The sequence below is a fragment of the Marmota monax genome, unplaced genomic scaffold, assembly GCF_021218885.2.
Source record: "Marmota monax isolate L192 unplaced genomic scaffold, Marmota_monax_Labrador192_F-V1.1 WCK01_AAM20220418_F8-fsc00101, whole genome shotgun sequence".
Classification (NCBI taxonomy): domain Eukaryota; kingdom Metazoa; phylum Chordata; class Mammalia; order Rodentia; family Sciuridae; genus Marmota; species Marmota monax.
This window is the reverse complement of record NW_026692786.1, coordinates 663,549-688,219: the sequence shown is the minus strand read 5'-3', so window position 1 is coordinate 688,219 and position 24,671 is coordinate 663,549. Positions and strand designations below refer to the sequence as shown.

At 53.9% G+C, this 24,671-nt stretch overlaps 2 protein-coding genes across 3 annotated transcripts; one reads left to right on the top strand and one right to left on the bottom strand.

The window, feature by feature from the left end:
• Kmt2b (lysine methyltransferase 2B) lies at positions 1 to 21,165 on the top strand. The gene is made up of 37 exons (XM_046447973.1): positions 1 to 369; positions 1,445 to 1,517; positions 1,762 to 3,767; positions 3,981 to 4,094; positions 4,187 to 4,337; positions 4,553 to 4,832; positions 5,009 to 5,064; positions 5,315 to 5,593; positions 6,023 to 6,117; positions 6,401 to 6,499; positions 6,640 to 6,753; positions 6,888 to 7,034; positions 7,138 to 7,233; positions 7,631 to 7,748; positions 8,282 to 8,395; positions 8,562 to 8,746; positions 8,821 to 8,910; positions 9,012 to 9,116; positions 9,244 to 9,317; positions 9,954 to 10,069; positions 10,166 to 10,257; positions 10,340 to 10,477; positions 11,333 to 11,491; positions 11,688 to 11,808; positions 11,887 to 11,965; positions 12,067 to 12,227; positions 13,302 to 13,529; positions 13,614 to 14,916; positions 15,005 to 15,082; positions 15,163 to 15,272; positions 18,915 to 19,052; positions 19,138 to 19,212; positions 19,315 to 19,492; positions 19,955 to 20,062; positions 20,173 to 20,256; positions 20,374 to 20,503; positions 20,592 to 21,165. The coding sequence occupies exons 1-37, from the start codon at positions 1 to 3 to the stop codon at positions 20,865 to 20,867; spliced, it is 8,139 nt and encodes a 2,712-aa protein (XP_046303929.1). The 3' UTR covers positions 20,868 to 21,165.
• A 387-nt stretch (positions 21,166 to 21,552) lies between these two features.
• On the bottom strand, positions 21,553 to 24,663 carry Igflr1 (IGF like family receptor 1). 2 transcript variants are annotated; one of them, XM_046448071.2, is made up of 5 exons: positions 24,535 to 24,663; positions 23,654 to 23,878; positions 22,997 to 23,184; positions 22,004 to 22,370; positions 21,553 to 21,922 (listed from the first exon to the last, which is right to left on the bottom strand). In XM_046448071.2, exons 2-5 carry the CDS (start codon positions 23,811 to 23,813, stop codon positions 21,603 to 21,605), a joined length of 1,035 nt encoding a protein of 344 aa, XP_046304027.1. In that variant the 5' UTR covers positions 23,814 to 23,878; positions 24,535 to 24,663; the 3' UTR covers positions 21,553 to 21,602. The 2 variants fall into 2 exon arrangements, with proteins under 2 accessions (XP_046304027.1, XP_046304026.1); XM_046448070.2 differs by having other exon boundaries at positions 23,654 to 24,579.
• Between the last annotated feature and the right edge of the window lie 8 nt (positions 24,664 to 24,671).

The window sequence follows — 24,671 nt, the reverse complement described above, 5'->3', positions numbered from 1 at the left end:
ATGGCGGCGGCGGCGGGCGGCGGCAGTTGCCCGGGGCCTGGCTCCGCGCGGGGCCGCTTCCCGGGCCGGCCGCGGGGCTCCGGCGGGGGCGGGGGCCGCGGCGGACGGGGCAGCGGGGCCGAAAGAGTGCGGGTAGCTCTGCGGCGCGGCAGCGGCGCGGCGGGGCCGGGCGGAGCCGAGCTTGGGGAAGATACGGCCCTGCTCCGTTTGCTGGGGTTCCGCCGGGGCCTGCGCCGGCTCCGCCGCCTGTGGGCCGGCCCGCGCGTTCAGCGGGGCCGGGGCCGGGGCCGGGGCCGAGGCTGGGGCCCGGGGCCGGGCCGAGGCTGCGTGCCAGAGGAGGAGAGCAGTGACGGGGATTCCGACGATGAGGTGAGGTAGTCGGAGGCGTCCCCCGCGCCGGGTGGGGCGGAGGCCGGGGGCTTACAGGGACCTGGGTGCCCCCTTGGGGTGGCGTGGGCAAGTGGGATCTTCAGGGCTTCTGTGGAGGAAAGGCTTCTGGGAACAAGCGTGGAAGGAGGTAGTCTGCAGAGAGCTTTGGGTGGATAGGGCCTCTGAAAGTGGATAGAGAAGCCCTGTCTGCAGCTAGCCTCTTGGGCCCCAGACAGGTCTTGCCGAAGTGTCTTGGGCTGATCCTTCTTGGTAGCAAGACTAGAGGAGTAGAAGTGTGGGCGAGAAGGCCATGAGGACTGCACGCCCAATCAGTGGTGGTTGACAGCAGCGACGGCAGCAACAGCAGCAGCATGGCTTTAGTGGACTAGAGACTAGAGCAGTCTGGGCTCTTAGCTGTAGGCTTTCCCCCAGGATCTCAATCTCTGACACATCCCTAGTTTCACCAGTGCTCCAGTTCTTCTGCTGATCTTAAGGTAGAGTGGTGGAGGGCTTCTTGGGACACGGGTTGAAGAAGAATGAAAGGGAGGCTGAGACTGGACACTCTGCCTGGTCTGAGTTCAGCTCAGGATTTATTCCCCTAACCTTTCAGAAAAAGCAAGAGAGTGTCGACTGTATTGCTGGGACCCCTATTAATCACCTGAGGACTCAGTGCAGCCTGATATGATAAACTATTTGATGCTTGCTCCTTCCCGCCCTTGGGTGTCCCTACTCCCATCTTCAGGAAGAAACTGTGGCCTGAAAGGGTGTAAATGGAGGTTCCAATTTGTTCTGAGTTGAAGTTGGCCATTGGTGTAGGTCTTACTTGCCTAACCTGAGGAGACACTGTTGTGTTTTCTTCTGGGCCAGGAACCCCTGGCACTGGGGAGGGGAGTTTAGAAACACCTTGTGCCTCCATTTGTAGGGAAAGTCCTTCCAGTCCATTTATTTTATAAATAGGCAGAGGTACATTAAGGGGTAAGCTGGGGGTGTTTCTCCATACCTTGAGTCCCAGGTGGAACCAGGGCTTTGGCACTGACTGCTGTTTCTCCCCTCCACCCCCGGTCCCCTAAATCAGGAGTTTCAGGGTTTTCATTCAGATGAAGATGTGGCCCCCAGTTCCCTGCGCTCTGCGCTCCGATCCCAGCGAGGTGAGTGATGGGGGAAACTCTACCTCTGTAGCTTTACAAAAATGTTATTCTTGCCCTTTGTGTCAGTTCTTCCCTGTTCTGCTAGTCTCCGTCAGTTACTGAGTATGTCCTGTGTTCAGAGTCCAAGATAGACTGGGCTGTGGGGGAAACTGATAAATAGGACTTAGTTTCTGCCCTTCTGGAGCACCTTCCTCAGTCTGCAGGGCTAGTTTGACCCATCTCCCCACACCTATTCTCCTTTTAGGTCGAGCCCCCCGAGGTCGGGGCCGCAAACATAAGACGACCCTTCTTCCTCCTCCTCGCCTATCAGATGTGACACCTACCCCCCCAAAGACCCCTGCCCGGAAACGGGGCGAGGAGGGCACAGAACGGATGGTGCAGGCACTGACTGAACTTCTCCGGCGGGCCCAGGCACCCCCAGCCCCCCGAAGCCGGGCATGTGAGCCCTCCACCCCGCGTCGGTCTCGGGGACGGCCCCCAGGAAGGCCAGCAGGCCCCTGCCGGAAGAAGCAGCAAGCAGTAGTGGTAGCAGAAGCGGCTGTGACAATCCCTAAACCTGAACCCCCACCTCCTGTGGTTCCAGTAAAACACCGAACTGGCAGTTGGAAGTGCAAGGAGGGGCCTGGCCCAGGACCTGGGACCCCCAAACGTGGAGGACAGACTGGGAGAGGAGGCCGTGGAGGCAGGGGCAGAGGCCGAGGTGGGCTCCCCCTCGTGATCAAGTTTGTTTCAAAGGCCAAAAAAGTGAAGATGGGACAGTTGTCCTTGGGACTTGAATCAGGTCAGGGTCAAGGTCGACATGGGGAAAGTTGGCAGGATGCTCCCCCAAGAAGAGTTGAATCTGGACAAGGAGGGGGCCCTTGTTGCAAAAAGCAGGAGCAGAAGCTAGAGGAGGAAGGAGAGGAGAAGAAAGAAGAAGAAAAGGATGAGGAGGAAGAGGAGAAGGAAGAGAAAGCTGAGGCTGAGGAAGAGGTGATGCTAGCTGAGGAAAAGGAGGAGGCAAAACCACCATCACCACCTTTAACTCCTCCAGCCCCTCCACCCCCTCCTCCTCTCCCACCCCCATCAACATCTCCTCCCCCTCAACCTTGCCCTCCACCACCCCCTGTCCGCATGTCTCCCCCTCCCCCACCATCCCCTCCACCACCTCTGGTCCCAGAGGAGAGAGAAGAGTCCCCACCTCCTGCAGTCCCAGCTACATGCTCCAGGAAGAGGGGCCGGCCTCCCCTGACTCCCAGCCAACGGGCAGAGCGGGAAGCTGCTCGGGCAGGGCCAGAGGGTACTTCTCCTCCCACTCCAAACCCCACTACCACCATGGGAGGCCCTTCAGAAGACAGTCCCACCGTGGCCCCCAAAAGTACCACCTTCCTGAAAAATATCCGGCAGTTTATTATGCCTGTGGTGAGTGCCCGCTCCTCCCGTGTCATCAAAACACCCCGACGATTTATGGATGAAGACCCTCCCAAGCCCCCAAAGGTGGAGGTTTCACCTATTTTACGACCTCCCATCGCCACCTCCCCACCTGCTCCCCAGGAACCAGCACCAGCTCCCTCTCCACCACGTGCTCCAACTCCCCCATCTACCCCAGTCCCACTCCCTGAGAAGAGGCGGTCCATCTTAAGGGAACCCACATTTCGCTGGACCTCACTAACCCGGGAGCCGCCCCCTCCTCCCCCTGCCCCTCCACCAGCCCCATCTCCACCACCTGCCCCTGCCACACCCTCCCGGAGGCCCCTGCTTCTTCGAGCCCCACAGTTTACCCCCAGCGAAGCCCACCTGAAGATCTATGAATCGGTGCTTACTACTCCTCTTGGGGCTCCTGAAGCCCCTGAGCCAGAGCCGCCTCCTGCCGATGATTCTCCAGCTGAGCCTGAGCCACGGGCAGTGGGCCGAACCAATCACCTCAGCCTGCCTCGATTTGCCCCTGTGGTCACCACTCCTGTTAAGGCTGAGGTGCCCCCCCATGGGGCTCCACCTCTAAGCAATGGGCAGCAGCCTCAGCTACAACAGCCCCTGCAGGCCTTGCAGACCCAGCTACTGCCCCAGGCACTACCACCCCAGCAGCCACAAGTGCAGCCGCAGCCATCACCACAGCACACACCACCACTGGAAAAGGCCCGGATGACCAGCCTGAGTTCCCTACCACTGTCTGGGGTGGAGGAGAAAATGTTCAGCCTTCTCAAGAGAGCCAAGGTACAGCTCTTCAAGATTGACCAACAGCAGCAGCAGAAGGTGGCAGCGGCCATGCCGGTGAGCAAGGTGCTGTGGCCAGGCCCTTTTCCCTAGTTCATCCAGCTGCCTCCCTAGATACTATTCAGCACTGTCAGTAGCCTTCAGAACCAGTTCTTCCCTTATCCTCTAGTGTCCTGTTTTGTCCTCGATCCTATTCCTTCCCTATGGCTATTCCCCTGTCCCCATCTGTCTTTACTTCCCAGATCCTGACCCTGTTTATTCCCCTACCAGCTGAGCCCTGGAGGGCAAATGGAAGAGGCTATGGGGACTGTCAAGCAGACCCCAGACAGAGGCTGTGTCAGGTCTGAAGATGAGTCTGTGGAAGTCAAGAGAGAGCGCGCCTCGGTACGCAGTTGGAGGAGGGTTCTTGGAAGTAGGCTAGTTATGGAACACAGGGAACCATTGCCCACACTTATTTCTGGTTGCTCCTCTCCCAGGGCCCTGAGTCACCTGTGCAAGGTCCCCGTATCAAACACGTGTGTCGTCATGCTGCTGTAGCCCTTGGTCAGGCCCGGGCCATGGTACCTGAAGATGTTCCCCGCCTCAGTGCCCTCCCTCTCCGGGACCGGCAAGATCTCGCCACAGAGGGTAGGGGGGTTAATTTGGGGGGTGAGTTCTTGACAGCCACGTCAGGTTAGCTGGATCTTTGACAAAGCAGGTTGACTCGGGAGCATCTAGAACCTATCAGTGTGGGAAAGTAGAGGCCAGAGGGCCAGCTGAATGGAACTTGAGGGAGAACAGGAAAATGAGGCAGGATGCCTGGTGGCTTTGTGGCTCCATTTCCACTCTATCTTTTGCAATAGATACGTCATCAGCATCTGAGACTGAGAGTGTCCCATCCCGGTCCCAGCGGGGAAAAGTGGAATCAGCTGGACCTGGGGGAGACTTGGAGCCTACAGGGTCTGGAGGGACCCTAACCCACACACCCCGGCGCTCACTGCCCTCCCACCACGGCAAGAAGATGCGGATGGCCCGGTGTGGACACTGTCGGGGCTGCCTGCGTGTGCAGGACTGTGGGTCCTGTGTCAACTGCCTGGATAAGCCCAAATTTGGGGGCCCCAACACCAAGAAGCAGTGCTGTGTGTGAGTAGCTGGGGGTGGCCTTGTTCCCACTTGGGGTTGTTCGTGATCCAGACCTCCTACCCCAGCCCCTTTTCTGCCCAGCCAGAGCAGTGGGATTGGCATCCTTGTGGAGAGCTTCCTCTCTTCCCCCAGACCACCAGTCCCCTACCCTGGTGACGTGCTGCTCCCCTCCCCAGATACCGAAAGTGTGACAAGATAGAGGCTCGTAAGATGGAACGGCTGGCCAAAAAAGGTAACCAGGTTTGAGGAGCATTTTTCTTCACGAAACCTTATGTAGATTTGTGGTGTGGAGGAAGCCACGTTTTATTCGCTCTTCCTCCTTATCTTTGCAGTTCTCTGCCTTTGTCTTCTTCCCCATCAAATGTATCATAACTCCTCCTATGTTCATTCTGTCCGCCCCACTTCTTTCTTGTCTTTTTTCTATCTCATTGTCCCATGTCCCCAGCTGAGCTCAAATCCTACTAAGTCCCCTGTTCCCACAGGCCGGACGATAGTGAAGACGCTGTTGCCCTGGGATTCGGATGAATCTCCTGAGGCCTCCCCGGGTCCTCCAGGCCCACGTCGGGGGGCGGGAACTGGGGGGCCCCGGGAGGAGGTGGTGGCCCCCCCAGGACCCGAGGAGCAGGACTCCCTCCTACTGCAGCGCAAGTCAGCCCGGCGCTGCGTCAAACAGCGACCTTCCTATGATATCTTCGAGGACTCGGATGACTCAGAGCCCGGGGGTCCTCCTGCTCCTCGGCGTCGGACCCCCAGAGAAAACGGTATGGACTACTTTATGTTTTCTCCGTCAAGCAATCGGTTATGTTTCTTTTTCTCTTTTTTTTTTTTTTTTTTTTGGCCATGTTGGGGATGGAACTAAGGGCTTAGTGTATGGTAGGCAAGTGCTCCATCTTTGGGCTACGTGCACAACCCTGGTCTTGTGTCTTTTGTGGAAGCGGCAAGGCATTCAGCACCAGGGCTCTTATCAGTCTGCTTGAGAAAGGGTGGCTGAGAACAGAGGAGGAGGTAGTTTTAGGAGAATGTACAGAACTGGTATGTGAGGATCTCACTGAACTTACTGAGCAGGGCCTCAGGGTCATCCTTGTGAATCTTAGTTAAAGAAGGCCTTGGTAATCTAGGTAACATTGGGGTTGTAGAAGACGATCATGGGGTATAGATGGGGAGTCTCACTGCTCCCGTGTCCTGCCTAGAGCTGCCAGCACCAGAACCTGAGGAGCAGAGCCGGCCCCGCAAACCCACCCTGCAGCCTGTGTTGCAGCTCAAGGCTCGAAGGCGCCTGGACAAGGTCAGCACGGCCCGCTTCGAGAACCCCGAGCCCTGTGTGAGGCATGGCTCCTGCCCTCCAGGAGCTACCTGGCAAGTCAGGGTGACGGGCACACCAGAGTACTGTGGTGTGTCCACACCAGAGGACAGGCCTTAAGGGATGAGTCAGGCCTTGCTATATGGAAAGCAGAGTGGAGTATGGGCAAAGGTCAGGGTTTGGCAGGCTAGGGGAAGGGCATTGAGGAGGGGAGTCTGCAGAGAGGGTAAGATGGGCAGCCTCTGATCAGTTCTTTATCCCTCTTTAGGATGCTTTGGGCCCTAGCCACTTTGCTTCTTTTCCCAATGGCTGGACGGGAAAACAGAAGTCCCCAGATGGAGTGCACCGGGTTCGTGTGGATTTTAAGGTATGTCAGGGAGAGAGGCAGGTTGTAGGGCTTGTAGTTGGAAGAAGCTTTTTGCTTGTGTCAGAGTAGCCAGGGCTTAAAGGATGGATCTGACCTAGGTTCCTGGCTATTCTGCAATCCTGTGTCCCCTCTTCCCCTAGGAGGATTGTGACCTAGAGAACGTATGGCTGATGGGTGGCCTGAGCGTGCTCACTTCTGTCCCAGGAGGGCCCCCAATGGTGTGCTTGCTGTGTGCCAGCAAAGGCCTACATGAGGTTGGTGTTCTCCCTCTTTTCACAGACCCCCCCAAGTCTTCATTGGCTCTTCCTGATTATTGGGGCCATCTCATCTCCTGGCCTTCTAACCTCACACTGTGCCCATCATTTGCTCTTTCCCACCCTACCTCCAGTTGGTGTTTTGCCAAGTCTGCTGTGACCCTTTCCACCCATTCTGCCTGGAGGAGGCTGAACGGCCCCTGCCTCAGCATCATGATAGCTGGTGCTGCCGTCGCTGCAAGTTCTGCCATGTCTGTGGGCGCAAAGGCAGGGGATCTAAGGTTGGGCACAGGGGCCAGCCTGTAATAGGTGAAGGCATGCGAGAGGGGTATATCCCTATGCCGATAGGTTTTGCCATTGCCATCTTTCTCCAACATTCCGTAGCACCTTCTGGAGTGTGAGCGATGCCGCCATGCTTACCATCCAGCCTGCCTGGGGCCCAGTTATCCAACCCGGGCCACACGTAAAAGACGCCATTGGGTGAGAGATGAGGCTCACAACCCTCACTATGGTAGTGTAATTATGCCACCACCACCCCCGACTTGCCCCAGGGTTCTCAGGAGGAGGGGAGGGCTGGCATCACTTTGAGAATTTGATTAATATTTTCTTTAAATTTTCACAGACAAGATTTAGATGCAGAATTTGATGTCATGGTTTTAGGAGCTGGTGCATTCCACATTCCCAGGCTCAGCATTACCTGCCGTAGCCTGATGTCCATTTCTGCCCCTCTCCTCTTCCTCGTTGTTTCCCCCACAAATCTCTTCTCCTCTTATTGTCCTTCCTCATCTGTTCCCCCCACTTCTCCTCACCTATCTCCCCTGTTGTATTGCTTCAGCCCAATGTCTGGTTTCTTCCTAATATCACCCTGCTCTCCCAGATCTGTTCGGCCTGTGTGCGTTGCAAGAGCTGTGGGGCAACTCCAGGGAAGAACTGGGATGTTGAGTGGTCTGGAGATTACAGCCTCTGCCCCAGATGCACCCAGCTCTATGAGAAAGGTGGGACCTGCCAGGAAAATGGGGACTGGAGGACCAGAGGGGAGGAGGCCAGGCTCCTGATATAGGGCCTCTGCCAGCAAGAGTTGGAACAGATAGTCTAGTGGCTTTCTACCTTCTAGCTACATAACTTTTTGATTCAGAATATCCTCCCACAGAAGTTCATTTAAAAGACAGACACAGCCCCTCTGAGGGTGGTAGGAATAAAGGGCCTGGGACCCTACTCTTGGTCAGTTTCTGAGATCCTATCTGTAAACTCCAATCTCCAATTGGCAATTCAAAACTTGGGACTTTTTCCTAATTTGTTCAAGCAGCACATTTAGCAAGACCCTGGTTTCGAAGGGCATCAGGGCTGCAGAGTTAGAAAAGAGGCTTCATCTTCAGCCAGTGTGGGGGGGACTATTAGGGACTTGAGACAGGCATAATGGATGCCTCCTACATAGCAGTCAAGGTGTGGTTGGCTCTCCACAGGGACTGTGAGGGGTAGGGAGTAACTCCAGCCTCTCTGACTCTTCCCTGCTTCCCTTTTCCTCTAGGAAACTACTGCCCAATCTGTACACGCTGCTACGAAGACAATGATTATGAGAGCAAGATGATGCAGTGCGCACAGTGTGACCACTGGGTGCATGCCAAGTGTGAGGGGCTCTCAGGTGAGTAGGCAGAGTACCTGGGGTGTAGCTTTAGCCCTAGGGGGATCCCTATCCCACCTCAGGTCCTTAGACAACATGTGGCTAAGTGTTCTTCATGGCCTAGGGGCTCCTAGGACCTCTGCCATCCTCCCAAAACATATTCTCCTCTCCTGCCTGGCTGTTCTAGATGAAGACTATGAGATCCTCTCTGGGCTGCCAGACTCGGTGCTGTACACGTGTGGACCATGTGCTGGGGCCACACAGCCTCGCTGGCGAGAGGCCCTGAGTGGGGCTCTACAGGGGGGCCTGCGCCAGGTGCTCCAGGGCCTGCTGAGCTCAAAGGTGGCGGGCCCACTGCTGCTGTGCACCCAGGTCTGGAGGGCCCAGGAGGCAGGATGGGTGGGGCCAGGCCCAGCACCAGCCCTGCTGACTTTTCCTATTTGCAGTGTGGGCAGGATGGGAAACAACTGCATCCAGGTCCCTGTGATCTGCAAGCTGTGGGTCAGCGCTTCGAGGATGGCCACTATAAGTCTGTGGTGAGTGGGACATGGGGAGGAGCAGGTGGGTACCAAGAGGAGAGGGTAGAGCTAGGTCTGTGGGTTAGGGTTGGCTCAGACCCTGACAAACCCCCTTACAGCACAGCTTCATGGAGGACATGGTGGGCATCCTGATGAGGCACTCAGAAGAAGGAGAGACCCCAGAGCGCCGGGCAGGAAGCCAGATGAAGGGGCTCCTATTGAAGGTAAGCACTGGGGGATGTTGTTCCTAGGGCGGTTGAATGGTAGTGGGGGGAGAGAGTGGATTCATCAGACCCTGCCCCCACCAACTTTTGGGGAAGCCAGTTCTCATCCTGTTAACCCACTCCCCAGCTGCTAGAATCTGCGTTCGGCTGGTTCGACGCCCACGACCCCAAGTACTGGCGACGGAGTACCCGGCTGCCAAAGTGAGCAAGGCTGGGTAGCAGGAGGGAACCAGGGAGTGAGGGCAAAGACAGGGGCACCTACAAATCCAGGGTCAAGCTGGGCTGAAAATAGATAAGGATCAGAGTTAGGGTTGAGGCTAAAGAAGAGGGTGGTGAAACCAGGATGAGATTCCCCGGCGGTTGTGGACTAGCAAAGACTCAGGTTGTGTAAGTTAGCTCTTGCTTTGTTTCTACTTTATATAAGGCAGTTGAGGACAGAGCAGTGAGCAAGTAAAATTGGACTCTGCTTAAAGAGCTCACGTTTGGGGTGCTGGGCAGGTATTAATGATCTAGATGGGTAGGGTGGCAATGGGGAAATCCAGGGGGCTGTGGGAGCCTAAAGGAGGCACCTGCTGGAGGCTGGGGATCAGAAAGGCTTCCTGGAAGCAGTGATATCTGAGCTGAGAGGTGGAGGAAGATTATTTCAGGCATGAGGAGAACAGTATTTTTTACATCAAAGGAGGTACAAGAGGATCTGGCTTATTTGGGAGACTAAGAAAACTTCCACATAGAGAGAGGATGAAGAGTGTCATGGCACATTTAGACTGATGTTGTGGGTGGGCCCCAGTCCAGCTGTCCTTGTTAGACATATCAGATGCTAACTCTGCGTGTCCACAGCGGAGTCCTTCCCAATGCGGTGTTGCCCCCATCCCTGGACCATGTGTATGCTCAGTGGAGACAGGAGGAACCTGAGACCCCAGAATCAGGGCAGCCTCCAGGGGATCCTTCAGCAGGTACTGACATGTGGGTGCTGGAAGCTAGTGCCCTTAAGCTTGAGGGCTAGTCTGCTGATCCTGATTCTTGGACTTCTTTTTCTGCATCCTTTCCAGCTTTCCAGTGCAAGGATCCTGCTGCTTTTTCACACCTGGAGGACCCCCGTCAGTGTGCACTCTGCCTCAAATACGGGGATGCGGACTCCAAGGTGAGGGCTGCTGTATGAAGCTTCAGGTTGTGGGGCCCTGGAAGCTCCCTCCTCCATCATACAATTCCTCTTCTGCCTATAGGAAGCGGGACGGCTTCTGTACATCGGGCAGAATGAGTGGACACACGTCAACTGTGCTATTTGGTCGGCTGAAGTGTTTGAGGAGAACGATGGCTCCCTCAAGAACGTGCATGCTGCTGTGGCTCGAGGGAGGCAGATGGTGAGGGCTGGGTCCTGGAGAGAAGGGCAGCCCTGGGGTCTCAGATAGGTCCCTGCCTTTAGTGGAAGCAGCTCTTATTTCACATTTTCTACCAGGATGTGTCTTTTGACTGCTATTTCTAGATACCTTTCTTGGTTGTTCCAGGACTCTGGTGCTACAGTGACAGATCTGGCCATAATTTGAGCCTGAAGCCTTGGGGGACTAAAGTTAGGCTTTAGTCTTTTTAGTCTTGTTGATTGAACCTGTATTAGATGTGCTATACTGTGACATTTTACGCTCACTCTGCCCCCATGAAGTGATGAGGTAGTACCTGGGTCAGAATTGCCCCCATGGACTGTCTGGCCTGGGGCAGGCCTCAGAGAGTGCCAAGTGCTCATCAGCGCTTGGATGATGGAGATTCTGACTGCAGGGGTTAGTTGTGAAGACCAGATAGAGTAAAGCAGACTCCACATTCGAACAGTGTGAGGAAAGGAAGATACTAAATGTGACTCAGTAAGTGTTGGCTATTGTTAATCTTTCTCTTTTTTTTTCAAGTTGTCTAATAATGCTTTGTTTCAAAAACCCTGAAATGCAGGGCTGGGGTTGTGGCTCAGAGTCAGAGTGCTTGCCTAGCTTGTGTGAGGCACTGGGTTTGATCCTCAGCACCACATAAAAACTAAAACAAAAACAAAAAAAAAAGGCCCTAAAATGGTTTGGATGTGCTCCTCGCCATGGTCAAGGAAGAGGTTTAGCCTAGTGAGAGCTTTTGTTGAGGGAGGTGCTGGGTTAGGCAGAGTCCTAGAATCAGCAGTGCCCGGCATGAGACCCTGGCTCTAGTACCTGGCTTGTCCACTCAACAGCCCTTTCCCTTTGCAGCGCTGTGAGCTCTGCCTGAAGCCTGGCGCCACAGTGGGCTGCTGCCTGTCCTCCTGCCTCAGTAACTTCCACTTCATGTGTGCCCGAGCCAGCTACTGCATCTTCCAGGACGACAAGAAGGTTTTCTGCCAGAAACACACAGACCTCCTAGATGGCAAGGTGGGCCAGGACAGTTGAGGAGACAGCTAGCTGCCCATTGCACTTTCAGTGTCTCCTCCTTGTATGTTCTTCCACAGTCCTTAGGACAAGCTTCGAACGTGACCATTCAGTTCTGGCCTGCAGAGCTGTTCCCTCACATACCCCCACATTCCCCTCACTCCCGCCAATCAACCTCCATTTGCCTTCTACTTCACAGGAGATTGTGACCCCTGATGGGTTTGATGTTCTCCGCCGAGTCTATGTGGATTTTGAAGGCATCAACTTTAAGCGAAAGTTTTTGACAGGCCTTGAACCTGATGCCATCAATGTGCTCATTGGTAAGCCACTTGGATTCTCCCTACTCTTCTGACCTTGCTTGTCCAACTACCCCTCCTGATCTCTTGTTTGCACCATAGGCTCCATCCGAATTGACTCCCTGGGTACTCTCTCTGATCTCTCGGACTGTGAGGGACGGCTCTTCCCCATTGGCTACCAGTGAGCAATCCAGGGGTGATTAGTGGGTTGGGGAACTTCAGGACTGGATCCCTTTTTTCAAGTTGTCCTAACCTTCTCATCCCACACCCTCGACCTACCAGGTGCTCCCGTCTGTACTGGAGCACAGTGGATGCTCGGAGGCGCTGCTGGTATCGGTGCCGAATTCTAGAGTATCGGCCGTGGGGGCCAAGGGAAGAGCCGGTTCACCTGGAGGCAGCAGAGGAGAACCAGACCATTGCGCACAGCCCTGCCCCCTCCTCAGGTCTGGCTCGGTACTACCCCATTCTTTTCCTTTGATGCTGCCCTTCCTAAATGGTTACCCATCAGCCTCTCTTTCCCTGCTCTCCTGGAGAAACTCCAGGAAGTGCTTATTTGTTTGTAATAAAAATAATAACTTACTGGCCATGCATTACCTGCCTAGGGCTGTGCTCAGCATTTCCTAGGAAGTGACTGGGGGGAGAACACCCTGTGACTAGCTTTAGAGGAGTGGTGACTTGGGGACAGCCGTAAGAAGTGGAGTGGTTTTAGTTCCTGGATTAGGGCTATATGATAATTTAATGCTTCACCAACTCTGGTGAAGGTATGGGTTCTGTGGTATTGTATCTCATGGGGGACTTTTGCTATTGCAGTAACATATTGGTAGAACTGGAATTTGAACCTGGATCTACTTATTTCCCAACTGGCAACCTCACAGCCATGCTGACAGGGAGGGATTAGAGCTGGATGACTCAAAGAATGTACTTAGAGATTAGTAGGAAAGGGAGAAGTCATTGTGGGCCAAATAGGAGGAAGAAGTGTGGATTGTATTTGTGGGTTAACAGTCTTACTCCAAGTTGGAGCATGATATGAAGTGGAGAGAAGAGGAGGGTGCATTCATCCTGACTGGAGAGAAGGGAGTGTTGAGAGGAGGCAGAGATCATCTTGCAAAGTCTGGGTGGGGCCAGTTAATGGAGAGCCTGAAACACCAGGATGAGGCGATGTGTTTGATGTGGCATGGATGCTCAGAGCAGGTAGGAAGTGGTAGGACTGGCTATGCTGGAGAGAGGGCACTGTAGCTCATGGCAGGTGGTGCCTACTGTAGAGAAAGCAGTGGGCAACTAGGAAGTGGGGAGATGGCAAGGATGGGGAAGAGACATCATGAAAGGACCCTGATGCGGGTGTTCATAGAGGTTTTACAGGTGCCACAGATGGGGCCCAGTTGATGACAGGAGTCTAGTACATGATGTGACCAGTTCAGGGTTGAGGTCCTGGACGGTGTATTTAGTTTAAATGAAGGGGGTATCGTAATGGGACACTTGGACTGATCGCCCCTAATGCAGTTCTCTTACTTCTTCAGAGCCCCCATATCATGAGGATCCCCCACCAGATACAGATGCCCTAATCCCTGGAGTTCCTGAGCATCACTCGCCTGTTCAGAATCTGGATCCCCCACTCCGGCTAGATTCAAGCAACGCTCCTCCTCCAGCCCCCCGCTCCTTCTCAGGGGCTCGAATCAAAGTGCCCAACTACTCGCCATCCCGGAGGCCCTTGGGGGGTGTCTCCTTTGGCCCCCTGCCCTCCCCTGGTGAGCACTTGGGGAGTGTCCAGGGGAGGGTGAAGTTCCCCATTGGCTGGTCACTGGTTGACGCACTGACCCTTTTCACCACAGGAAGTCCATCTTCTCTGACCCACCACATCCCTACTGTGGGAGACCCGGACTTCCCAGCTCCACCCAGACGTTCCCGTCGTCCTAGCCCCCTGACTCCCAGGCCGCCACCATCAAGGCGGGCCTCCCCTCCTCTCAGAACGTCCCCTCAGCTCAGGGTGCCCCCTCCTACCTCAGTCATTACAGCCCTCACACCTACCTCAGGGGAGCTGGCTCCCCCTGGCTTGGCCCCATCTCCACCACCACCCCCTGAAGATCTGGGCCCAGACTTTGAGGACATGGAAGTTGTATCAGGACTGAGTGCTGCTGACCTGGACTTTGCAGCCAGCCTACTGGGGACTGAGCCCTTCCAGGAAGAGATTGTGGCTGCAGGGGCAGTGGGGAGCAGCCATGAGGGCCCGGGGGACAGCTCAGAGGAAGAGAACAGCCCCACTACCCGCTATGTCCACTTCCCTGTGACAGTGGTGTCTGGCCCTGCTCTGGCACCTGGCACCCTCCCTGGAGTCCCCCGAATTGAACAGCTGGATGGAGTGGACGATGGCACAGACAGCGAGGCCGAGGCAGTCCAGCAACCCCGGGGCCAGGGGACTCCTCCTGCAGGGCCTGGAGTGGGCCGATCTGGAGTCCTCGGGGCTGCAGGGGACAGGACCCGACCTCCTGAGGACCTGCCATCAGAAATTGTGGATTTTGTGTTGAAGAACCTAGGGGGGCCTGGGGAGGGGGCTGCTGGTCCCAGAGAGGAGTCACTTCCCCAAGCACCTCCCATGGCAAATGGCAGCCAGCCCTCCCAAGGCTTGCCCCCTAGCCCAGCCGATCCCACCCGGACATTTGCCTGGCTCCCTGGGGCCCCAGGAGTTCGGGTGTTAAGCCTGGGCCCTGCTCCTGAGCCCCCTAAACCTGCTACATCCAAGATCATTCTTGTCAACAAGCTGGGGCAAGTATTTGTGAAGATGGCTGGGGAGGGTGAACCTGTCCCACCCCCAGTAAAGCAGCCACCTTTGCCCCCTACCATTCCTCCCACGACCCCCACCTCCTGGACTCTGCCCCCAGGACCCTTGCTTGGTGTGTTGCCAGTGGTAGGGGTAGGGGTAGTCCGCCCTGCTCCGCCTCCGCCTCCGCCTCCACTGACACTGGTGTTCAGCAGTGGGCCCCCCAGCCCGCCTCGCCAGGCCATCCGTGTCAAAAGGGTGTCCACCTTTTCTGGCCGTTCCCCACCAGCACCTCCCCCAAACAAAACCCCCCGGCTGGATGAAGATGGGGAGTCCTTGGAGGATGTCCCCCAAGTTCCAGGACTTGGTAGCAGTGGGTAAGTGAGTGTCCTGAGGTTGGGGCAGCAAGCAAGGATGATGGGCAAGAGAAGGCAGCTTGTCCTTTTCATGGATTCTCCCTGCCAGGTTTAGCCGAGTGAGGATGAAAACGCCGACGGTGCGAGGAGTTCTCAGCCTGGATAATCCTGGGGAGGAAAGCTCTGGGTGAGTGGCTAGGTCCCCTTTTCCTAGAGGCCAGTCTGGGACCTCTGTTCCTTCTTTTTCTAACAGGTCTTTCTTCACAGGCCCCTCCAGGAACGGTCCCTTCTGCTGCCACTTCCAGAAGCAGGTCCTCCCCGGGCCCCTGATGGTACCCCAGACCTGCTGCTTGAGTCCCAGTGGCACCACTATTCAGGTAAGGACCAGTTTTTCCTTTTCACTGCCTTTTTCTTGTGCTCGACTTAACTAGATGACTGACACATCCTGAATTGGCCCAATTTAAAAAAAAAGTGCATACCAGTAGCTGAGGGTATACCTAACTTAGAGGGGCCCTGGGTTCAATTTTTAGCACCCGAAAACAAAGGAGAATATACCTAGTGGTTGTGAGCCCAAGGCTAAGTGCTATGGTCACAGAGATGCCCATGGGGATCTCAAGGCCTTGTGGCAGAAACAGACATAAAAATGATATTTTAGCTTTAATAACATTTCAGCAAAGTCCTCTTAAGTCCTTTGTCTGGCCTGCCCAGGGTAGCTTGGTCTGACAGGGTCAGAGAGGTAGGTATCTAGTCAAGCTAAAGATGAACATCTTGGGGATCATCTAGAGAGGATGACCAAGGACCCAGAAGAGGGCCAGGAACAGGAGGACCAGAAGAGAGCGGTCAAGGAAAGGGAGTGGTCATTTGGGAATCTACCTGCCATAGGAAGCACCACTGGGAGTCTGGGAACAGTGTATGGTATGAGCAGGTGGAACAGGGGTGAGGAGGATATTGTGTCACCATCCAGAATTAAAAGGTATTGGTTAATGAAGAAGCTAAAAACAACAACAGGCACCTTGCCACAAAGTTCAGCTAAGGATTAGGAGGGGGAGGAGATAGGGCAGCTGCTTAGAAGTATTTGGTGTGAGGGTTGAGATGAACCAAAGGATGATTGTGGAAGGAAAGGCGAGTGGGAGAACTTATGGTGGTTAGCTTCAAACAGGTGACTTCTGAGATGGAGGAGAAGAGGTGAGATACGTATCAATGCAGAAATTGGGAGATGATAGGGGCGCTCAGAGTAGTTTTGATTGCAGGACTCAGTGAAGCTGGAAGTGAAGTCTCTCAAGAGTGGGGAGAGCCAAGTCAGTTGGTGGTCAAACAGCCTTGCTTGGGATTTGTGGCCCAATCCTGTCCAGGTGTTTGGATTTTCTCATTACACAGAGATTAACTGTTGAGCACGAAAGTGGAGCAAGGTGGACTGAGACTGCTTAACTGAGAGGCTGCTTAGGGGGTCAGAGACAACATGAGGATATGGCAGTAACTGACAGGCATTTGTTGCCCTTAGGGACCATACCAAGTTTTGGTAGGGGAAGTAGACACACAATGCAGTACAAGTGCATTACAGGTTAGATGGGTACTGTGAGGGAAAAATGAAAGTAGCTGGGCAAGAGCCCTGCAGTCAGCACTATTGTGCAGAGGTGAGGATGGGGAGCAGGTAAGAGAAGAGCTAGAAGTGGTTAGAGGTGGACCCTGGGATGCTGAGTCCTGGGATGATGCGAGTCACACACACAGCAAGGGTCTGGTTTAGAGTTTCACTTGGAGTTGGGGAGGGTGTGTGGGCAGGATACCCCTGAGAAATGATGTGGCAAGAATGTGGCCATTGGGTCCTGCTATCCTAAATCATATTCCACTCAGGCTTTTGTGCTCTGACCCTGAACCCCAGATGTAATGACCAGCTCTCACCTCTGAGAGGAGAATGTGGGGTCCTAGAAGCCAGGGAAGGAATGTCTCAAGGAGGGAGGGCACACAGCTGTACCAGTGCTGCTGCTGGCACCACAGGATACAGACTAAGAGCTGGTCATTATATTTTCCCAACCTGCTAATTTTAGTGTGTCCCAGAGTCCTGCCCTTGATTTGACTATCTATACTCCCAGATGTTCTCTTCTGGCTTTACATACACATTTATAATCTGATAGTCCCCATATTGCTTTCCCAACCCAGACCTAATCTCTGAACTCCTAGTTTGCAATCTGCTGCCTCCTTTCCTTGCTATTTCCACCAGCAAATTGCAGGGGGAGTTTTCTAAGTGGCAACCCAAAGCCATAATGTCCCATATTGAGCCCTTGACCTTCACCCCAAATTTGTTCTTGTTTTTCCTCACCATTGCAGTCAGTGGCAGTTTTATCCTTTTTCCATTTAAGCTCCAAACCTCGGAATTGTCTTTGGCCACAACTCTTTTTGTCACATCCACTTCTATGTCAGCAAGTCACCTATTCTTATCTCTAAAATCTATTAACCCCTGAGAAGTCTTTTAAATACCTTAATGTACAGTGTACTTGGTTCTATGTGTATGAGTATGTATGCTTGTAATACATATATATATATATATATTTTTTTTTTTTTTTGGTCCTGGGGATTTTCTCATTACACAGAGATTAACTGTTGAGCATGAAAGTGGAGCAAGGTGGACTGAGACTGCTTAACTGGGCACTTAACTACTGAGCCACATCCCCAGCCCTTTTTTATGTTTTATTTAGAGGGTCTCACTGAGCTACTTAGGGCCTTGCTAAGTTGCTGAGGCTGGCTTTGAACTTGCGATCCTCCTGCCTCAGCCTCCTGAGCCCCTGGGATTATAGGCATGCTCCACCACGCCCAGCTTACTTACAATATTTGTAGAAACTTACTGTATATAGGGCTGGGGCTGTAGATCAGTGTTAGAGCACCTGTTTAGCATCTGTAAGGCCCTGGGTTTGATCCCCAACATGGAAAAAAAAAAAAACTGCAAAATATAATTTCCTAGTATTTTTAATTTGTGTGAAAACAATGATGATTGATATATGGGCATTTATGATAGACTGGATTTGAGTGAGCAATCTTGTGTGGCCTGCAGAGTTCAAACACTCCATGCCTCTTTGAAACTGTTCTGATGGTTGAGAAGTCCTATAGAAAAGGAACCGCAGCCGGGCATGGTGGCGCACACCTATAATCCCAGCAGCTCAGGAGGCTGAGGCAGGAGGATCGTGAATTCAAAGCCAGCCTCAGCAATGGTGAGGCGCTAAGCAACTCAGTGAGACCCTGTCTCTAAATAACATACAAAATAAGACTGGGGATGTGTGGCTCAGTGGTGGAGTACCCCTGGGTTCAGTCCCCAGTACCAAAAAAGAAAAGAAAAGAAAAGGAACTGTAGGCCCCTTAGAAAAACCCATGTTCTGGACTAGGGTGTAGCTCAGTGGTAGAAAGCTTGCCTAGGCATGTGAGGCACTGGGCTTGATCCTTAGCACCACATAAAAATAAATAACATAATATAAAGGTATTGTGTCCATCTACAATTAAAAAAAAAAAAATTAAAAGAAAAAGAAAAGCTGGGCATGGTGGCACACGCCTGTAATCCCAGCAGCTCAGGAGGCTGAGGCAGGAGGATGGTGAGTTCAAAGCCAGTCTCAGTTTAGTGAGGCATTTAACAACTCAGTGAGACCCTCTCTCTAAATAAAACATTAAAAAAGGGTTGGGGATGTAGCTCAGTGGTTGAGCACCCCTGGTTTCAATCCTCAGTACGAAAAAGAAAAGAAAAACCATGTTCTGGGCTGGTGGTGGCATGCTTGCCTAGGGTGTTTGAGGCCAACCTAGAGTCAATCCCCAGCACCACCAAAAAAGAAAAATCCTTTATGAATGTCTCATTGAGAAAAATATGTCCATTTTATAGGGCTCACTGGGCAGAACGAGCAGGAGGAGGGTGATTGGACTCCATAGTCTGTGTGCCTGGGGGAAGGGAAAGTGGTGTCTGCAGGGAGTACAGTGGGATGTTGGAGACTTTTGACTCCAGGAAGGTGATCCTTGCCCTCTTACCTGCTCATTGGGACCAGGTGAGGCCTCCAGTTCTGAAGAAGAACCTCCATCTCCAGAGGACAAAGAGAACCAGGCTCCAAAACGGGCTGGCCCACATCTGCGCTTTGAGATCAGTAGTGAGGATGGCTTCAGTGTGGAGGCAGAGAGCTTGGAGGGTGAGTTGGGAACAGTAGTGGCAGGGAAGAAAATTGGCCCACAAGACCTCCTCCTGACTCTACTCTGGCACTGCTCTTACTCCAGGGGCGTGGAGAACATTGATTGAGAAAGTGCAAGAGGCCCGAGGGCATGCACGGCTGAGACATCTCTCTTTTAGTGGTAAGTAAAGGGTAGATCAACAGGGACTTGGGGGCTGGGATAACTCCCTGAGGGCAAGGTAGGCCTTCCAGGATTTGATCCATCATCAACCTCTCTCCTCAGGAATGAGTGGGGCCAGGCTCCTGGGCATTCACCATGATGCTGTCATCTTCCTGGCAGAGCAACTGCCTGGGGCCCAGCGCTGCCAGCACTATAAGTTTCGCTACCACCAGCAGGGAGAGGGTCAGGAGGAACCACCCCTGAATCCCCATGGGGCTGCCCGTGCTGAGGTCTATCTCCGGTGAGAGGTCTGGGAGCTTTCAAGGGTGGGAGCTGAGTCTGTAGTATTGAAACCAAGTCCTGGGAAGAAGACACTAGGCTGCTCCAAGAGTGGTGGGGTTTTGTTGTTCGTTTTCTTTTCAGTACTGGGGATTGAACTCAGGGGTACTCTACCAAGCCACACCTCCAGCCCCTCCTCCCATTTTTGAGACAGGCTAAGTTGGACAGTCAGGCCTTGAACTTGTGAGCCTCCTATCTCAGGCTCCCAGGTTGCTGGGATTATAGGCCTGCACAACGCCTGGCTCCAAGAGTTATTTCTAACATAACATTCACATCAGAAGAATAAAGCCCACCATTTCCCCTTTTGCTATGTCTTCAACAGCATATTCCTCCTATGCTGTCAGCAGCAGACCAAGGCCACAGAATCTGTAGGCAGCATGAAGGAATGTATGACCCTCCCTCCCTTCTTCCTTCCCACCTGCAGGAAGTGTACCTTTGATATGTTCAACTTCCTGGCCTCCCAACACCGGGTGCTCCCTGAGGGGGCCACCTGTGACGAGGAAGAGGATGAGGTGCAGCTCAGGTCAACCAGGTATGGAGGGTAAGCTGGGGTGCTGTGGGTGGTCTGAAAGAATCCTAAAGAGGGTGACCAGGGGTAAGAGAGCCCTCTTTCCTGGATTCCACACTTCTGTCTCCCACCAGACGTGCCACCAGCCTGGAACTGCCCATGGCCATGCGCTTTCGCCACCTCAAAAAGACGTCCAAAGAGGCTGTGGGTGTCTACAGGTTAGTGGGGTCAGGGGAGGTGCCCCTTGGGTGGATGGACAGGTGCCCTGGTAGGGGGCGATATGGTGTCTGGCCCTCTGCCCCCCTGAGTTTCCCCTTATCCATCCTACACGGCAGATCAGCCATCCATGGGCGAGGCCTGTTCTGTAAGCGCAACATCGATGCCGGCGAGATGGTCATTGAATACTCTGGCATTGTCATTCGCTCTGTGCTGACTGACAAGCGGGAGAAGTTCTACGATGGGAAGGTGGGCTGCACAGGCCATGGGAATGAGGTGGGTGAAGTGGGCCAGTCCTTGGGGACGAGCACCTGATTCTCTCCACCCATCTCTGTAGGGCATCGGGTGCTACATGTTCCGCATGGATGACTTTGATGTGGTGGATGCCACGATGCACGGCAATGCCGCCCGCTTCATCAACCATTCATGTGAGCCCAACTGCTTCTCTCGTGTCATCCATGTGGAGGGCCAGAAGCACATCGTCATCTTTGCTCTGCGCCGCATCCTGCGTGGTGAGGAACTTACCTATGACTACAAGTTCCCCATTGAGGATGCCAGCAACAAGCTGCCCTGCAATTGTGGCGCCAAGCGCTGCCGACGGTTCCTTAACTGAGGCCGTGGCTGCCCACCACGACTCCTCACAACTCCTCTTGCCATCTTGCCCCTAGCCTGAAGGATCCCTAGTCCCTCAGAGCATCTTACTTCCACCCTCCCAGAGTGGATGTGGACATGCAAGTGGCAAGGGGCCTGCCTCTACCCTTCCAGCAATTGCCCCCTTCCTGCCCTGGGGGCCCAGGATGTAGATATTGTACAAAGGTTTCTAAATCCCTTCTTTTCTATGCACTTTTTTTATTTAAGAGGGTGGGGTCCCAGGTGGGAACCCCCCACAATAAAGTCTGTCAATGTTTGGAGAGGTGGTCTTCCCATGTGTATGGTGTTGGGGGCAGGCAGGGGCAGGTAGGAGCTGTTGCTTCTCCATACCCCAGCCCTTCCTGAACCAAGGAAGTACATCAGCCTCAACAGTATGTGAGAGGCCATGTAGGAATTAGGAGTAAATTGTGTGGGCTGCGAAGTTTTCAAAGCAAGAAATGCCTCACATTTTCTAATGTAGAATGCAGACTGAATGCCTGTGGATGAGCTGTCTGAGGTGCAGCAAGACTGTTCAGAAAGCAGCACTGAGGTCAGCTCTCCCACATGTGGCCTTTCTGTGGGGAGGAGGGGGTGGCATGTTGGGTCTTCTTTGCCCAATTAAGATTATGCTTCAAGAAGTCCCCTTGATGAGGAACAGACAGCAAGTGTTGAATTCAAGATAAACTATTTTTGAGCAGTAGGCCTGGCAAATCCCAAATCAGCCAAGCTTGGACAGCACCCTTAGTGCATCTTCCCTTCCTAGGTGGGCCAGGTGCACACTTAGCTGGCCCAGGGAGGCAGATGGCTCCCTTGCTACCACCATCTCGATCAGGGCCCGCAATGGTGAGCGACTGGGCCGCAGTGAGTAGGCAAAGGTGGACCAAGTAGCAGGCAGCCCGTATCTTGCAGCCAGGTGTCGAGTGGTGCCATAGGCTATACATCCAGCAGGCTCAGGATCCAACAGAACTATCAGTTCCTCCAGCACCTCCAGTTCATCCAGGAGGCGAGACAGGGGCTGTGACTCCAGGCCTGGCAGACCTGGGAAATGGAAAGTAAAAGAGAGGGAGGGGCAGACTTCCAGGTCACCCCTCACCTGTATGTGTCCTGTTCCCAACTAACCTTTGCCTGAGAGTGGAAGCAGAGATACTGTCCCTGTGGTCCTTTTCTCCAGTGCCTCCGGGGCACCTGGGAAAGGTGAGTGTAAGGAGAGGGTGTAGGTGTTGGGGTCTCCACAAACCAAGCCAGGAGAGGGAAGGGAAATGGCTTTTCCCTTGCGGGGACAGTAGTATCTTTGTAGGGGGCGCAGGAGGATCACTGCAAAGATCAGGAGTAGGACCAGCAAGGAGATCAGTACCAAAGACAGAACAAAATTTGGCAGCGTGCTGGTGCTCTCAGTTGTCCATGAGAGACTGGAACTCACTGGTGAACTAGGGGCTCTGGTTTCTTGAGATGACATAGGGCAGGAGCCCTTGGAAGGGATGGGCTTCTAGGAATAAAGATTTGGGAATAAATAGGGAATCCATGTGCCACGCCTGCCCCAACAGCTCAAGCCCCTCCCACCCTTATATCCTTCGATGGGCTACATCCCCTGTTCCATCCTGTCCTCACTCCACTCACCCCACATCAGGGCAGACAGGGATGGTGGAGGTAGCCTGGCTCTGTACTTCCCTGCTAGAATCCATTTGCTGGATGACTTTGGATAACATATTCAACCACTCTGAGACCCAGTTTCCTTAATACTAAAGAGGTGATAATAATAGTACCAACCGCAGAAATCACTATGCAGATGAAATGAGAAACTGCATATAAAATACATCTACCAGCCAGGTGTGCACACTACCTTAACCCAGTCCGCCTTCCCCACATCCCATCAGGCACCCCACTTTGAGGTACTGCTTGGCCCTTCTGTGGGGAGGAGACCTTGTCTTACCTGCTGAAGGCCCACGCCTGCCTCTAAACAAGCCTCACAGGCCTGCCCTACAGCCCTCACTCACCCCTTCCGCGGCTTCCTATCCTCTCCCTGGGTCCAGGCCCTGCCCATCGACCCCCAAACCATGCCTCCCGCCCTACCCTGAGCAAGCCCTGACCCAGACCCTGGAGGCCGCCCAGCACCTCTTTACAACGTTGTAAGGTTCTGCTGCCACGGCTTCCCACGGGGGTGGAGGCTGCGACTCCACTGCTGCAGGGACTACACTGCTCTGAGTTGTTGGGGTTGCAGTGTCCAGGAGGACACTTTCTGAACGGGTGCGTTAAGAAATCGCCGAAGTCGTTAAGCCCGCAGTTTTCCACGAACTCGAAGTCTAGTGGGAAACAAACGCAAGATCCTGAGCGGCTGAGCGAGCCCCAAAACCTCTGCTCTATTAACTTCTCTCCTTTGCCCCATCCCAGTAAGTCCCGCCCCTTCGGCACGCACCCAGCCTATCAGTGCCCGCCCTCGCCTTCCCTTCTTTTCACACTGATCCCGCCCCTTTCACCACTATATATTGGCCTCTCCCCTTTTTCCTCCACCCACTCAGCACCAGGCACTGCCCATATCCGAATTCACCCACAAAAAGGCCAACCTTTCCACACAACCACTACCCCCCACCCCGCCACTAGCCGGCCCCATCTCTGTCCTCCACATAGGCTAGGCCGGCCTTGTCTTACCTGCTGAAGGCCCACGCCTGCCTCTAAACAAGCCTCACAGGCCTGAGCTACAGCCCTCACTCACCCCTTCCGCAGCTTCCTACCACCTCACCGACTGATGCATATACCTAGTCCGCTCCTCACCTGGGCAGGGAGGTGGCCCGAAGCGCTCTAAGCACCTGCTGCAGCACTTGTTGTCAGGGTTCCAGTACTCCAGGTGGCCGCAGTACTGGGAGGCTTCCGGCTGTGGTAAGGCCTGAGCCATAAGCAGCAAGGCGACACGGAGGAAGCGTCCGGTCCCCATCTGGGCAGGTCCTGCACACCGCAGGCTGTGGCCACAAGACTTCCAACCACAGCTCTTCTGCCACACTTTCCAGAAATCCCAGGGGAAGAAGGAAGTAGGAGAATTCCTTGCGGGGAAGGAATTCCCTGGCCTCTTTGGAAGCGGGAACCTAACCCCCACCAGAGCCCCCAGGCCAACTCCTCGTTCATTATCAGGACCCAAGAGGCCTCAAGATGGCTAAGGAGAACTCTGGATCTGGTATCCACCCTCCCTTTTCCATAGCACCTGGCTGCTGTGGAGAATATTCTGTTATTAGAAGTGCTTAGAGCCAGCCAGGCCATGGTGCCCTGTAGGCCTGTTACTCAGAAGTTGCCTGGGAGGACTGCTTGAGCCCAGGAGTTGGGAGATCAGCCTGAGCAAAATAGCAAGACCCTGTCTTGAAGGAAGGAAGGAAAATTGCTTAGAAAAGTAAACCCCTTAGAACAGCACCTGGCATATACCAAATTCAATTTAAGTGTTAAGTATTACCACCATCTCAAGAGTGGTGGTCTTCAAGAACCCATCCCTAACTCACTAGAGACTCCCACTGAACTACCAACCACCTCTCCCTTCCTGATCCTAATCTCTTCCATGTTAGGAATCCTCCAATCTGCCATAAACAGATACCTCCCCCTTGAGGATGTCTCAAATGGAGAAGCTGAGGTTTCCAGGACAAAGGTATCCCCACCCCACCAGTACAGACCTGAGCCCAAGCCTCTCTCACATTAGTAGTTCGAAGTGCTTCTGCTGAGCGTGTGGCTGGAAGCCAGCAGTTTTCTCTCTCTTTCTCTCTCTCTCTTCTTTTTTTTATCGGAAGTGTGTGGAAGGAAACTGCAAACC